This window comes from Hippocampus zosterae, chromosome 7, assembly GCF_025434085.1.
Source record: "Hippocampus zosterae strain Florida chromosome 7, ASM2543408v3, whole genome shotgun sequence".
Taxonomy (NCBI): domain Eukaryota; kingdom Metazoa; phylum Chordata; class Actinopteri; order Syngnathiformes; family Syngnathidae; genus Hippocampus; species Hippocampus zosterae.
In genome coordinates this window covers 8,799,110-8,813,705 of record NC_067457.1, presented here as the reverse complement: position 1 = coordinate 8,813,705, position 14,596 = coordinate 8,799,110, and the positions used below count along the sequence as shown (strand labels likewise).

General features: G+C 40.6%; 1 protein-coding gene across 4 annotated transcripts in view; it reads left to right on the top strand.

The window, feature by feature from the left end:
- ryr2a (ryanodine receptor 2a (cardiac)) overlaps positions 1–14,596 on the top strand; it is a 98,766-nt gene that overhangs the window by 15,361 nt on the left and 68,809 nt on the right. For all 4 annotated transcript variants that reach the window (XM_052070953.1, XM_052070951.1, XM_052070952.1 and 1 more), the window contains exons 9-27: positions 267–341; positions 2,546–2,702; positions 2,823–2,987; positions 3,243–3,364; positions 5,096–5,279; positions 6,120–6,255; positions 6,335–6,430; positions 7,311–7,429; positions 7,951–8,084; positions 8,173–8,414; positions 8,701–8,893; positions 8,971–9,175; positions 10,375–10,479; positions 10,757–10,860; positions 11,005–11,088; positions 11,177–11,336; positions 12,873–13,020; positions 13,111–13,211; positions 14,290–14,394. In XM_052070953.1, coding sequence (XP_051926913.1) covers positions 267–341; positions 2,546–2,702; positions 2,823–2,987; positions 3,243–3,364; positions 5,096–5,279; positions 6,120–6,255; positions 6,335–6,430; positions 7,311–7,429; positions 7,951–8,084; positions 8,173–8,414; positions 8,701–8,893; positions 8,971–9,175; positions 10,375–10,479; positions 10,757–10,860; positions 11,005–11,088; positions 11,177–11,336; positions 12,873–13,020; positions 13,111–13,211; positions 14,290–14,394 — 2,635 coding nt within the window. The remainder of the gene's footprint in view (positions 1–266; positions 342–2,545; positions 2,703–2,822; positions 2,988–3,242; positions 3,365–5,095; positions 5,280–6,119; positions 6,256–6,334; positions 6,431–7,310; positions 7,430–7,950; positions 8,085–8,172; positions 8,415–8,700; positions 8,894–8,970; positions 9,176–10,374; positions 10,480–10,756; positions 10,861–11,004; positions 11,089–11,176; positions 11,337–12,872; positions 13,021–13,110; positions 13,212–14,289; positions 14,395–14,596) is intronic.

The following is a 14,596-nucleotide window of genomic DNA, read 5'->3' as shown; positions in this document are numbered from 1 at the left end:
TGAGGTGATTTTGTGCTTTTTGTTTTTGTTTTTTTACAATTTGTTTTAGTCCTAGCTGTTTCATCACTTTTTCCATGATCTTACATAAAAGTCCTTAAAGCGTTGCCAAATATTGACCTGTAATCGTAAATTAATGTTCTATCAAAGACACTGCTAATTCTTTAATGCGAAACAATAATGATATAAAGGAGTCTTTTGAACATTTCGAAATGTTGACAAACTGCAGTGCATGATACTTATTTTTATTTATTTATTTTTATCAACAGAACGGTGCATTATGAGGGTGGAGCAGTGTCGAGTCATGCCAAGTCCCTGTGGAGGCTAGAGACACTACGGGTTCTGTAAGTGTTTAGAAGTGTAAATACGTCCCTAACAACAAACACATTCATAACCTGATCACAATTACAGATATACAGTAGTACTGTATATATTAGAGCCCGACTGATATGGGATTTTGGGGGCTGATAAGAAGATTAGAAGCTACAAAAATATCACGTATCACATATATCGACCGATATCAGCTACATTGAGCGAAATATGAAATCTGCTGGGCTCTCGGCGAAGACGGCCGCTTTTTGCTCTGCTCGGTTGTGTGTCTGTTCCTCAACCGTTGAGTGACTTTTTTTTCTACATTAATTGATATTACGCAAGTATAATTAATTCAAAAATTCCCCTTTAAAAATTTACTTTGTGGAAAACTTTTTCAAGTTTGATTTTTTTTTTCAAGTAAATATTGCTCCAGTTTTTTTTTCCAGTGTAAAATTTACTGTGAATATTTTCCCCTCAAAATTGACTGTTTTGGAAATATAGGGTCTTTTTAGAGTGAAATGTACTGTATGAGATTTACTATGGATGATTCAAGGCAAAGAAGCAGAACACCACTCATTAAAGAAAAAAAAGAACTTGAATTGGGACCGCTGTCAATGTAAGGAATGTAGACTGTAAACTCTATAACAGGATAAACAGTTGCCAAAATGTTTAATCATCTCATATCGGCCACCACACACTGAGCTATGCATCCAAATCTGATGTGGCTTTGGCCATCGCAAAAAAACCCAAATTAAATTAAATTAAAAAATGGACCACTTGTCACACTCAAGCATTAGGCAATTTGATCGATGGACGCTCTGCTTTGAGAACGTGAAGCAGGTAAATGTGGATTTTGAATCGAATCATGTACTTTGTGATATAGGCATAGTATTTGGCATTAGTGTTGCTTAAAAGTCACTTTTTCAGAAAAAAGACAGTTATTACATTTTTTTTTTTCAAATTTGGAGGATGTTTTTCAAGATGGCTGCCGGATGGGCGTCTGTTATTTGGTTTTCCTAGAAACAACGAAGTAATTTTTTATATAAGCATGATATTTGGTAGGATATTTTGTTTTCAGGAAATATATATTGTCTTGTTTTGTTGAATGGACAGCTGTATATAAAAAGACTGTTTATCACTGAATCATTCTGTCAGAAAACGCTCTGCCTCCCACCCCTCCCCACACAAACACACATTTCAGGGTTTACGAGAATCATGTCCTCATGAAAGTCCGTGTATCATCATTTTTGTGTCCTATCCATTACCGGTCATGTCCATTACACTCTTTACACCAAAGGTCACCCTCTGACAAGCACGGCATTTGTTTGTGGAAAGATTTGCCTTCTCCTCTGTGGTACCCCAGTACGGAGAGTTTACCGTTACAGTTTCATTGCCATCCCAGCAAAGTTAAATGTTTAGGGGCAGTACTTTACAATCGGCTAAATCACAGCTAAATCACAAAATCTAGACTCACAACACCCCCCCCCCCCCAAAAAAAAAACCCCAGCCAAAAACAACATCTAACTGTTGAGTTACGAGAGGTATTTTAGTTGTTTTTAATGGAGAAATCTTGAAACGATAGCCACCATATTTATACTTTGCTCTGACTTTTTTCTTTTAAAGTGACTTATTAGGAACTTTCCAGACAAATGATCAAAATTTGTAGTGATTGTTTTTGAGCAAAAGCATAATACAGAGAGACGCCTGTTTGGCGGCCATCTTGTAAAAAATGGCCACCATATGGCCACCAAAGAACACTCCTGCCATTTCTTTCTTTCACGTACACAGCTTTATTTTCTAGTTTTCTCACTTTTAGTTGGGTCATGATGTACTTAGTGGGATTTGTCATATCGTATTGAATAAATCAATTACTGTTCAAACCCCGATTGATGATGCAGTTGGGATATTGTGTAAAAATGTACCGGTAAATAAAAACATAATACAACAATCTAGAAATCCTTTTCAACTTATATTCGATTGAATACACCACAAAGACGAAAAAACAGCTTTTTTTTTTTGAATCCTTACTCATTTTGAATTTGATGCCTGCAACATGTTCCAGCTCTGCATGACAAAGCTGTCAAATAGGACAGTTTGAAACAAGCAAAAAAAAATAAAATAAAATTAAAATCCAAACAAACCAATCAAAAGGACAAAACCAAAGCAGATTGCTCTTGACTATTTTCTGGCACAAAGTGTCTGAGGTGGCCTTCCTTTATTTTGGATTTGTGTCCAGATGGAGCGGTAGTCATATTCGCTGGGGCCAGCCGTTCAGACTCAGACACGTGACTAGTGGGAAATATCTGAGTCTGATGAAGGAGAAATCATTACTGCTTATGGAAAAAGAAAAAGCAGATGTCAAATCGACAGCTTTTTGTTTCAAATCTTCCAAGGTACGTAAACTGTCACGTCATCTACTTGAAAGGATTCTTTGCTTTGTGTTCTTCAAATTGCAGTCCCCCCCCCCCCCCCCCCCCCAAGAGCTGATGCTTCTCTGTCTTTTTCTCTGTTAGGAAAAGGTTGACCTTGGCGTAAAAAAGGAAGTGGATGGAATGGGTACACCCGACATTAAGTACGGTGACTCAGTGTGTTACATTCAGCATGTCGACACTGGTCTGTGGCTCACGTACCAGACTGCAGATGCAAAATCTGCACGCATCGGTGACGTTCAAAGAAAGGTAATGTTATGGTTAAGGGAATTCATTTTCTGTTTTCTTTTTGTATACACAAGGCATTATGATGCTTCAAATTTCAGTTTTTGCAGTATTTTCTGTCAGAAATTCTGTGACATCGTGTTTTGTCATGCCTTTTGAGGAATATCAAATAAAACATCAGTTGATTTTTTAATTTCTTCCGTATTTATTGTACATGCTTTTATGAAAGTAGAAGTCAGTGTTTTTATGCCTCTGTTGATTATTTTTGGCTATCACCAGGCCCTCATGCACCACGAAGGTCACATGGACGACGGGCTGACATTGTCTCGGTCGCAACATGAAGAAAGTCACACTGCCAGAGTCATCCGAAGTACTGCGTTTTTATTCAACCTATTCATCAGGTGGGTGGAACATACTGTTTGCTTTCAGTCAGTTATACGCCAAGCATGTTTAATTCACAATATGGTACAGTCTACCATGCTTGTTAAAGGCAAAAAATGTTATTTATTAACTTTTCATTTTGGATACCAACAAGGATTTTCATTTCTGCAAGAATGTATTAAGATGAAAATGTAAATTGAAGAGTCATGGTGGTCGAATGGTCAGCATATTTATTGCAAGGTTTGATTTCGGCTCTCGCCTTCCTTTGCCAAGTTCGCATGCCCGCGGCCTTCATGAGGATAAGTGGATAAGAAAATGGATGGATGCTTACTACTGCTGCCTCCTATTTAACTAGCAAAATGACAGGGGGACATCTTTTTGGAGTAAAAAAAAATTGAGTGAGCTCTTCAAATGCCACTAAAATCATCCCTATTAAATAATAAATATACTAAAAACCTGGACTACTGGCCACACTGCTCTTCTCACCAATTATCTTTTTTAGGGAAAGTATCGGCATGATTTTGACCCACTGATGTCTTTGAATTTTGGCCTGCCCGAGCAATTGTTGGATATTTTTAAATGAAACTTGTCAGCCAGAATTTACATCATGCTGCCTGAAGAGCTGCCATTAAGCACAAGCGAGTGCCAACTGTCGGCCCGCAGAAGGCAGCGTCAGGAAGGGTATCCAGCTTAAAACAGTTATGATCATTCAGCCAAAGGATTCCAAAACAGACCGTGGCCTTGGCTCACAGTAACCGCCGTTGACCTACGTGGCCAGTTGGAAATTCAGCTGGCGTGGATGATCATCATAAAATTATCACACAAGTCAATTTAGACTCATTGGTGAGGAGATAACTTCACTCTACTGACTGGCCGCCCTACCACATCTCTGGCAGCTGAATTCAGTACTACAGTGAAACTCCTCTATAACGAAACCTACATGGGTGAAAATACCCCCAGTGTGAAAAAATGTTCATGCATGAAAGCCATTTCTACTTTTCTGCTACCATACAAAGAAAAGTCCCCCTGTTCCATTATACAAAATCTTTTTTTCTGCTCTTGCCTCGCGACGACATTCACTACAACGAAAACAAGCCTTCCGCAAAAGTCTAATTCAACCTCCGCATGTCACAGCAACCTCCACTGCTTCATTCGGAAGCGGCAACATCAAGCACCACACTTATTTACACATGCGCAATAGTGCAGGAAGTATTTCTTTCAGACGCAGCATAAACGTTGCATTGCTCAAATGGCGAAAAAACGGACCTTTGCAAACCAAGGAGTTAAGAAAAAAAGCTTTTACGCTTGAAGACAGGATAACGGTAATAAAAATGAAAGATGGAGGAAGCAAAATAAAAGACATTATGCAAGAAATTGATGCAAGTGAAAGTAAATGCTGATCGTAAATTTTTCAATTTCTTTCCCTTTTTTTCTTTCTACGCTGGCACTAGCAAGTGTCAAATAAGTGCATGTTCATACTTATGCACTATTGGAATAAAAATTAAAAGTACTCATACCTGTATACGTTTTTTGTATGCGTTTGTGTTTACGTCGAATATCAAATTTGCTACAGTGAAAACCCCTCTGTTGTGAAAAATTTCTTGCTGCAAACATGATTTCGTTGTTTCACTGTACATTGTTTTCATACTGTGCTGATATTTTCTGCGATCATTGTTGAACATCATTTCGCCTTTTTCAGGTGTGCGAGCCGTTATCAAACAATTTCCTAATTTGTTCATTGTTATTCACAGGAGTCTAGATACATTAAGAGCAAAAGGAAAGAGCACAACTTTTGACGCACCAATCGACTCATTCAGCCTGAGTCTTCAAGATCTCATTGGCTACTTCCAGCCACCTGACGATCACCTAGAACACGAAGACAAGCAGAATCTCCTAAGAGCTTTGAAAAACAGACAAAACCTCTTCCAAGAAGAGGTGATATGAGTGTGTGTTCTATTAAATTCTAAAGCCTAAATTCTATAGCCCATTCTAGTTTGGTTTTGTCTAACTAACCAATTAGCCCTATTCCAGATTTATGCTTTGAGAGAGACAAAGGAGTCCCAGTTTACTGTATTTTGCTCATTTGTTTATTAACCATGCGTCCCGGGCTGTGGTGGAAAGAAGGGGGAGTGTGATCAGGTTTTTTTTCTGGAATACTACAGTGCAGTTTTTAAATTCAAAGATACATTGCCACAAAATAATTAATATCAATCAAATGTATTTGTAAATACTACCTGGGTCTTGGTCTATTTAGAGAGAGCCATTTATTTATTGTCCACCAGGAGATTAATTGGCTCATGGCATCTATTGTGAGTCAGACTGACTTAATTTTTATTTTTTGCGGGGGGGGGGGGGTTATGTTGAGTGATGTTATCGACCAATACAAAGAAAATTGTATTTTCACATATTTACAATGGAGTTAATGATAACAAAAATAAAAAAGAAAATGGATTTATGATTAAATTAACTGGTTATGATGATGCATCATGGCTAACTCGAAAGTTGGAACATGGTTAATAGCAGGGATTCCGTAACATCAATGTAAAATATTAATCATTCAAAAAGCAAAATACATAATTCAAAAGTGGGCTTCAAACGAATTTTATGTTACTTGATGTACTGTAAAAATTATTCATTAATCAATTTATTTGATGCTATACTTTGTTATAATACAATTTATATTGATACGGGAGCTAAGTGGCTTTTTTAGATTTGACTGCATTTAGTCTCACCATCAAGAGAATTAGCTGAATAAGCCACCCTTTGTGTCTGTAGGGAATGATCGCCCTGGTTTTGGAGTGCATTGATCGACTCCACTTCTACAGCAGTGCAGCCCATTTCACAGAAGTAGCTGGAAGGGAGGCAGGAGCGGCCTGGAGCTCCAGCCTTAACTCTCTCTATCAACTGCTGGGTATACACACATGGATGTGGGTGCCGTCCGTGCCTAGCAACATTGACTCTCATTTCCTGCCCACTCTTGTCCCTTTTAGCTGCACTCATCAGGGGTAACAGAAAAAACTGCGCTCAGTTTTCAAGGTCCTTAGACTGGCTCATCAGCAGACTGGAGAGACTGGAGGCCTCCTCTGGTATGTTGGCAAGACTTCGATAACAGCCTCACTATCTGGATCCATGGTACCAATGATGAGTGCTATACAATGTGATTGGGAGTTGGGGAAAGTACGCAATGCCACCAGTGTTGTTTTCGTGAAATATTTCTCATCTTAATAAACTTTAATCCAATCTAATCCAATCCAATCTATAAAGCTAAATCTAAAGCAGGAATGTCAGACTCATTTTTGTCGTGGGTCGCTTTGATGGGCCGGTACAACCATGAAATTGAATAAATGTTTATATATTATATATTTTATATATTATATAGTACACAACTAATTGATGGAATACCGGTTTTGAAACCAGTCAACTATAATAGTTTGTTCAATTGTTGTTTGAGTGTTGATCGGGTAACAAAATGATCACAAAAATCTCAACATTATTTATTATACATAACAATTTGACATTTTCGTGCAAATCTTAGCAAGGATCATGGAAGTTGACGTACATGATTTGCTTTCACGGGCCACATAAAATTATGTGGCGGGGCGGATCCTGCCCCTGGGCCTTGACTTTGACACCTGTGGTCTAAAGGCTCATAAGAGTTGCACAAAAGAGGAAAAATCAAGGAAAAGTCAGCAACTTCACAGAGCGAGTATGTCATACCTTTTGTGGTCCATGTGCTACTAAGTGCAGTGTGAAAATGCCTTATCCCAGCTGACAGGCCCCAACCTTTTAACTGCCAGGCAGAAGTACCAACCCCACTTGTTCACTGTGCTGCCATCTGTTATTGATAGTCATTTTTTTTCTCATTTAACCAGATTTTTTTAGAATATATAATAAATAGAAATATTGAATATAAATTCTTCTTTGTAGTTGTTTTTGTTTTAACACCGAATGCAAATTTTCATTCAGGCATACTGGAGGTTCTTCACTGTGTGCTGGTGGAGAGTCCTGAAGCACTGAACCTTATCAAAGAGGGACATATCAAATCCATAATTTCACTTCTGGACAAACATGGACGCAACCACAAGGTATGTGGTTCTAAACAATCGAATGCAAGGCACAATATTCGCCGGCATTCAGTTACAGTAATGAATTTGGGATCTGATATTCATCCGCACAGTACAGTCAAACCTTGGTTCTCGAACGTCTTTGTTCTCGACCAAATCAGGTTTCGACCAAAAATGTTGAGGTTTTTATGCCTCGGGTAATGAGCGAAAATCGGTTCTCGAACAAACTGAGCACACTTGAATGTGCCACTTGACTCCTCTCGCCTTCCTTACACAAGGAAGCGACGCTTCCTCGTGTGGCGTTCCATTGTGAGCAGACATGTTCAATAATGATTTTTTTTTTAAGCGTGTGGTTTCGGTTTTCGAACAGCCTTCTGAAATGGCTTATGGTCGAAAACCGAGGTATGACTGTTTTATTATTAATCATAACCAAATCCATCAACCAGGATTTCTGATGTTCAGCGTGTTTGTTGGTATTGGCAAGTGTGGTCCTGTATCAGTGATGTGTTCTGACATCCTTTCTGTATGTGCATGCTGTGTAGGTTCTTGATGTGTTGTGTTCCCTTTGTGTGTGTCACGGTGTGGCAGTACGCTCAAACCAGCACCTGATCTGTGACAACCTGCTGCCGGGAAGAGACTTGTTGCTTCAGACACGCCTGATGAATTACGTAAGCAGGTATAAAGATATCAATTGATGGCGTTTACGCTAGATTGTCATTGTTTGAGCTGATGAGTGACAAAATTCCTTTTTCCGTTCATTTCAGCATTTGCCCTAATATCTTTCTGGGTGTTAGTGAAGGCTCTGCTCAGTATAAGAAGTGGTACTATGAGCTGATTGTAGACCAAGCGCTGCCATTTGTCACAGCTGAGGCATCTCACCTCAGAGTGGGCTGGGCCAACACCAATGGTTATATGCCCTCCCCCAGCGGTGGGGAAGGTTGGGGCGGAAATGGAGTGGGTGATGACCTCTATTCCTTTGGCTTTGATGGACTCCATCTTTGGTCAGGTGGGGCTCGTTTGAACATTGTTGGACAAGATAAAAAGATACGATATGGAGTAGCAAAATAAATTAACGGCTCATGATTGTGATGACCATCATTATTAGTACTTTGATCCTGTCATCATTGAGAGCTAGAGTTGGGGTTAATGTGAAAGGAAGCAGTTCAAGCACAAGCTGCTGACTGCTTTAGGGTGTGTATGGAAATTCATGAAAAGGGAGTCATGGGTGTCATTCAGTGGGGACCGCTGATGGACAGGATGTTGTCATATCTGTGATGTAACTTTTTTTGCAGGTTGTATTGCAAAGACAGTTAGCTCACCCAATCAGCATCTTCTGAAAGCAGACGATGTGGTGAGCTGCTGCTTGGACCTTAGTGTGCCCAGTATCTCCTTCAGGATCAACGGCCAACCAGTTCAGGGCATGTTTGAGAACTTTAACTCTGATGGCCTCTTTTTCCCCGTGGCCAGCTTCTCTGCTGGAGTTAAGTCAGTGCATTAATCAAAGCAAATCACCCACAATCACAATCCTTTACCTGCTCACTTGTTACTTGTCTTTTGTATAGGCTTCGTTTCCTTCTTGGGGGTCGCCACGGAGAGTTTAAGTTCCTCCCTCCACCAGGTTATGCTCCTTGCTTTGAGGCCGTGTTGCCAAGAGATAAACTGAAACTTGAGCCCTGTCAACACCAGACCTCAGCCAGGGACCTTTTGGGACCCACTGTTACGATGAGTCGGGCAACATTCACGCCCATGCCTGTGAACACCACCCAGGTGAAGATGGCTAGATTATGACCTATTTATTAGATTGACGAACAGACAGATAGTTTGTCGATTCCAGTAGGGAAATGAGTGAATTCAAGCAGACATGCAGGTATACTCAAACATCTACAAAAGTAAGCATTAATGAAGCACTTGGATAGTACAAAGGGCTTTTGGAGTTGATTGGATGATAAAAAAAACCTTCACTCACAAACGTCTGGAAGCTCCACAGCCAAGTACCAAGCTATAAAATGAAGACAAAAGACTGTTGGAAACAAAATAATCCAACTCCATGTAAATTGGAAACTTAGGTCAATACTATATAATACAATGTGATTAGGCCAAATGAGAAGGGCTGAAGGACCTGACTACAAGCCACTGACTTTTACGACTATGCTATTTCATGGGGTTGGAGTAAGGCATCAAAGTTTGTCCATTAGTTGCTATTGTTACGAACTCGGATAAACCGAGTTAGGGAGGGAGATCCAAAAAACGTAGACAAAAACAAGGTCTCCGATGTAAAGACAATTTAATGTCTAAATCGAACCGAAAATAAGTGAGAACAGAAAGCGCTGGTCCACAATGAGGACCAGGAGGTAAATCAAAAACGACTAACAAAAGGTGCTTGCACAAAAGAGCAAGAAAAGGAAAGCAAAGCTCACAAACTACGAACGAAAAACAATGTGACACTTTGTACACGCATGAAAAGCTAGATCATCAAAACAAAATGGTACTTACACAAAAACTTGGTACCGAGACTACACGCGAAAACACGACGAGGTCAAAAGCCACTAGTCAATGAGCAATGATGAAAGCAATGCCATAAACAATACTCCCACGACAGGTGTAGAACGTAGGAGTCCTTAAATAGTGTCTCTATTGATTAATGATTGCCAGCAGGTGTGCTAGGAAGACCGCTCATGCCACCTGCTGGCCAGACCGAAAAAACGAAATGTGACAGCTATTATTATCATAGATTAGTAATATATGCATTTTGTATCATTGGAGGCGAAACGATTCAAAGCAATACTGCAAATATTTTTAGTGGTCTGCTTTTAAACTTCCATTTATATTACTTTGGCAAATCTCCCTTTCATTGGAACAATGGCATGCGTTAATCAAAAATAATATGCTGTGAAATGAATATGAGGGCAAAGCCATGCATCTGCTACTAGAATTAAGTGGAATTTTTTTTGTGTGTCTCTGTTTAGATTGTTTTGCCATTCAACTTAGAGAGGATCAAGGAGAAGCTTGCAGAAAACATCCACGAGCTGTGGGTGATGAATAAGATTGAATTTGGCTGGACCTACGGCGTTGTGAGTATTGAGTATCCTTATCGCTCTGTCTACAGTTTTTATTTCATTTTAGTCCTAGTCGCATTTTAGTCCTTTCTGTATGTGATAGTTTAATAGTCCAGACGCTGTACCGAGTCACCTGTCGATCTCACGTTCCATCCTCCTCTCATCCATGAACAAAAACCAACAACTCCTCCGCTTAGAGATCTCATCCCTGACCTGGAGAGGGCACTGCACCCTTTTATGACTGCGTGCTAAGGGCGTACTAAGATACTCTCTACCTATGTTTGTTTTCCAGGTACGAGATGACACCAAGCGGCAACACCCATGTTTGGTGGAGTTTTCAAAGTTGCCGGAACAGGAACGAAGTTACAATTTACAGATGTCTGTGGAAACTCTCAAGTAAAGTATTGCTGCATCATTCATCTCTCTGTCGCTTTCTGTCTTTGATCATTTCGAGGGGGCGCTTTGGGCTTGAAAATGCTCTAATATTCCCATTTGTGGGTTTGTGTGTATGTTTGATGTTTTTGTGTGTGTGTGAAACAGAACTCTTCTTGCCTTGGGCTGCCATGTCGGTCTTGCAGATGAACATGCTGTGGAGAAAGTCAAAAGTGTAAAACTGTCATCAACGTGAGTTCCTATTCTTAAAGATGAATATGTTAAGCTTCCAAGGCAGGTGATGTTCAAACAGTGTGGTATTCACCTCGTATCTCTCCAGCTATGAGTTGTCCAGTGGTTACAAACCTGCTCCCTTGGACCTGTGTCACATCAAGCTGACCTCCACTCAGGAAGCCATGGTGGACAAATTAGCTGAAAATGCGCACAATGTCTGGGCAAGAGATCGCATCCGTCAGGGTTGGACTTACGGAATTCAACAGGTAGCTATTGTGTGTCAGACTATGAATAGTAGGAGATAGTGGCAAGTTGGGCGTATTTCCGAACTGAATCATTCATTGTAGAATGTAAAACGCGCCATTGCAGGATGGTAAAGTTGATGCGTCGGCTAGTGGACAGATGGGTTCAATATTTGTTGGTGGTGTTGTGAAAATGTCTTTTTGTCCGTGTATGATAAGGAAATGAAGTCTCTGATTCACACATGTATTTCTAGGAATATTAATTATCTCGGTTCCATGGAAGAAAACAAGTCAAAAGACTTCAGCCAAGTATCCCTGTTCTTCATCTCCGTGCTTGCTCTTTCTCATCATAACATTGTCTTTATTAAACATTAACTTGACAAGGGAAAGCCCTCTCCCTGACCCAAATACCAAGAAGTGCACAAATGTAAATTAAACTCAGAAACCTAATAAGGCAACCCATTAAGCGTCACGCTACCTTGATGTTTTGCACAGCATAAGAGACAGTTTTATTGTGGCGGTCATCTCACCGCCCAGGAGAAAGGAAAGGTTGTGCTAATATATTTCGAAGGACAGATGTTAGGTCAGGCGGCAGTGGTTCGCACGTCGGCTTCACAGTGCAGAGGTGCCGGGTTCGATTCCTGCTCCGGCCTCCCTGTGTGGAGTTTGCATGTTCTCCACGGGTCTGCGTGGGTTTTCTCCGGGTGGTCCGATTTCCTCCCACATTCCAAAAACATGCGTGGCAGGCGGATTGAACTCTCTAAATTGTCCCTAGGTGTGTGTGTGTGTGTGAGAGAGGGCGTGGATTGTTCGTCTCTGCGTGCCCTGTGGCTGGCAACCGATTCAGGGTGTCCCCCGCCTACTGCCCGAAGACAGCTGGGATAGGCCCCAGCAACCCCCGCGACCCTAGTGAGGATCAAGCGGTTCGGAAGATGAATGAAAGATGTTATGTCTCCATTAATGATTGTCTAGTTAAAAAAATAGCCTATGGTTGCCTTGTTTTAAACATTTATTTTCGTGTTTAGCTAGCTAGCTTGAGAAACTAACATAACGGGCTAAATCTTCATTCAGTGCTCCTTCTTGTCAAAAATTACCAACAGGTGGACTTTTAACTTCCCAACACCACTCACAAAATAGAAATCCCAGGTTTTTGGTTTGCTCGGTTTGCTGACTGAGGGTCCTATCAAGTATAACGCAATAGACGAAACAGAGATTTAGAATGGACTTCAAGTCGAGGAAAGAGAGCTGTTGCGTCCACTACCGTTTTGTGACATGCAAACACACCCAATATAATTAAACCTTTCATGCACCCTGTAACCTAATAACATGATAAGCTAGCTGTCCACTGTAGTAACCACTGTCCCTGAAAGGGTTAATAGCACTATATACCACTAAAAGGCATCCGTTTCAAAAACAGTTATGACCAATGAATCAGAAATTCAATGCGACACATTACTATTTCATCGAGTACCGTGCCTTTAGGACTGGGAGTAGTAAAATGTTCTCATTGTGTTGTGATTTAACATGTTCTCTGTTCTTGTTTTCCCATTTGGCTGTCAGGATGTTAAGAATCGCAGAAATCCTCGTCTCGTGCCCTATAGTCTCTTGGATGAAAGGACCAAGAAATCAAACAAAGACAGTCTGAGAGAAGCCGTCAGAACTCTGCTTGGTTATGGATACAACCTGGAAGCTCCTGACCAGGACCACGGTATTATACAATACTCTCCGAGTGCATGACTATCCATAACATTTCATTTGATGTAGCTTAATGACTGTCTGTCACCCTTTCTTTAAATAGCTCACTTTGATCAAAGCAATACGTCTGCTGAAAGGTTCCGGATCTTCAGAGCTGAAAGATCCTACTGTGTGAATGCAGGAAAGTGGTACTTTGAGCTAGAGGTAAGAGGGAAATAGGGGAACCTGAGCCTCCGACTTCAGTGTACTGCATTGTGCAGAATTATTGTATTGGCCCGAATATAAGACGGCCCTAATTATAAGACGACCCCTTCTTTTAAAAGGCTCAAGTTTGAAAAAAGACAAATTAATTTTTATACAGAAAATAAAATACAGTACATCTGACACAAGGCGGCCCGGTAGTCCAGTGGTTAGCACGTCGGCTTCACAGTGCAGAGGTACCGGGTTCGATTCCAGCTCCGGCTTCCCTGTGTGGAGTTTGCATGTTCTCCCTGGGCCTGCGTGGGTTTTCTCCGGGTGCTCCGGTTTCCTCCCACATTCCAAAAACATGCATGGCAGGCTGATTGAACACTCTAAATTGTCCCTAGGTGTGAGTGTGAGTGCGAATGGTTGTTCGTCTCTGTGTGCCATGCGATTGGCTGGCAACCGATTCAGGGTGTCCCCCGCCTACTGCCCGAAGATAGTTGGGATAGGCTCCAGCACCCCCCGCGACCCTAGTGAGGATCAAGCGGCTGGGAAGATGAAGATGAATGAACATCTGACACAAATGATTATAACAATATATTTGAGAGAAAAAGCATATTATTTTGCCTCATTCAAATCTTAATATCTGAACATTTAAATATGTAAACTATTATTTTCTTCTCTTTTCTTTCTTACCGCTATTTTTTAATTTTCTTCTTCGTGCTACCGCTATTTTTATTTTTATTCTTTGTGACGGGGTTTCGCTTTGGCCTGGGAGTCAAGTTCAGCATTCGCTTCAATGATATCTGGCGCCATCTAGCGTCGTGAATGGGTATAACGTCAAGGCCCCCGAATATCAGACGACCCCCACTTTCTCAGTCTTATTTCAATGCAAAAAACACCGTCTTATATTCGGGCCAATACGGCCATATCACGCTTAACATTAGAACCGTTGGCCGTTCATACAGCAAAATATATTTTGATGTATTATGTAAGTAAAATCTGTTGTATGATATCATGGATCCTCAAAAATATCAGGGATAAGTTACTATAACTATGTCTTCTCCTTTTTTTTGTTTCACATCTGTATTTGTCTCAGGTATTGACAGCAGGAGAGATGAGGGTTGGCTGGGCGAGACCGGGATGTCTACCAGATCTAGAATTGGGTTCTGATGAACAAGCCTTTGTCTTTGATGGATTCAAGGTACCCACCTTTAGCTGTGCAATTTTCTTGTTTGAAATGCTCTGTAATCTTGTTCAAAAGTATTTGTTAAAAAAAAAGCACTGTATTTTTACAATACACAGAAAACATTTGGGTATGACATCAGAAGATCAATGTAAGACTATGACAAAAGATACCATATCAGCCTTTATTTCCAGGTACCGGTAAATGCATCTGAATAGAT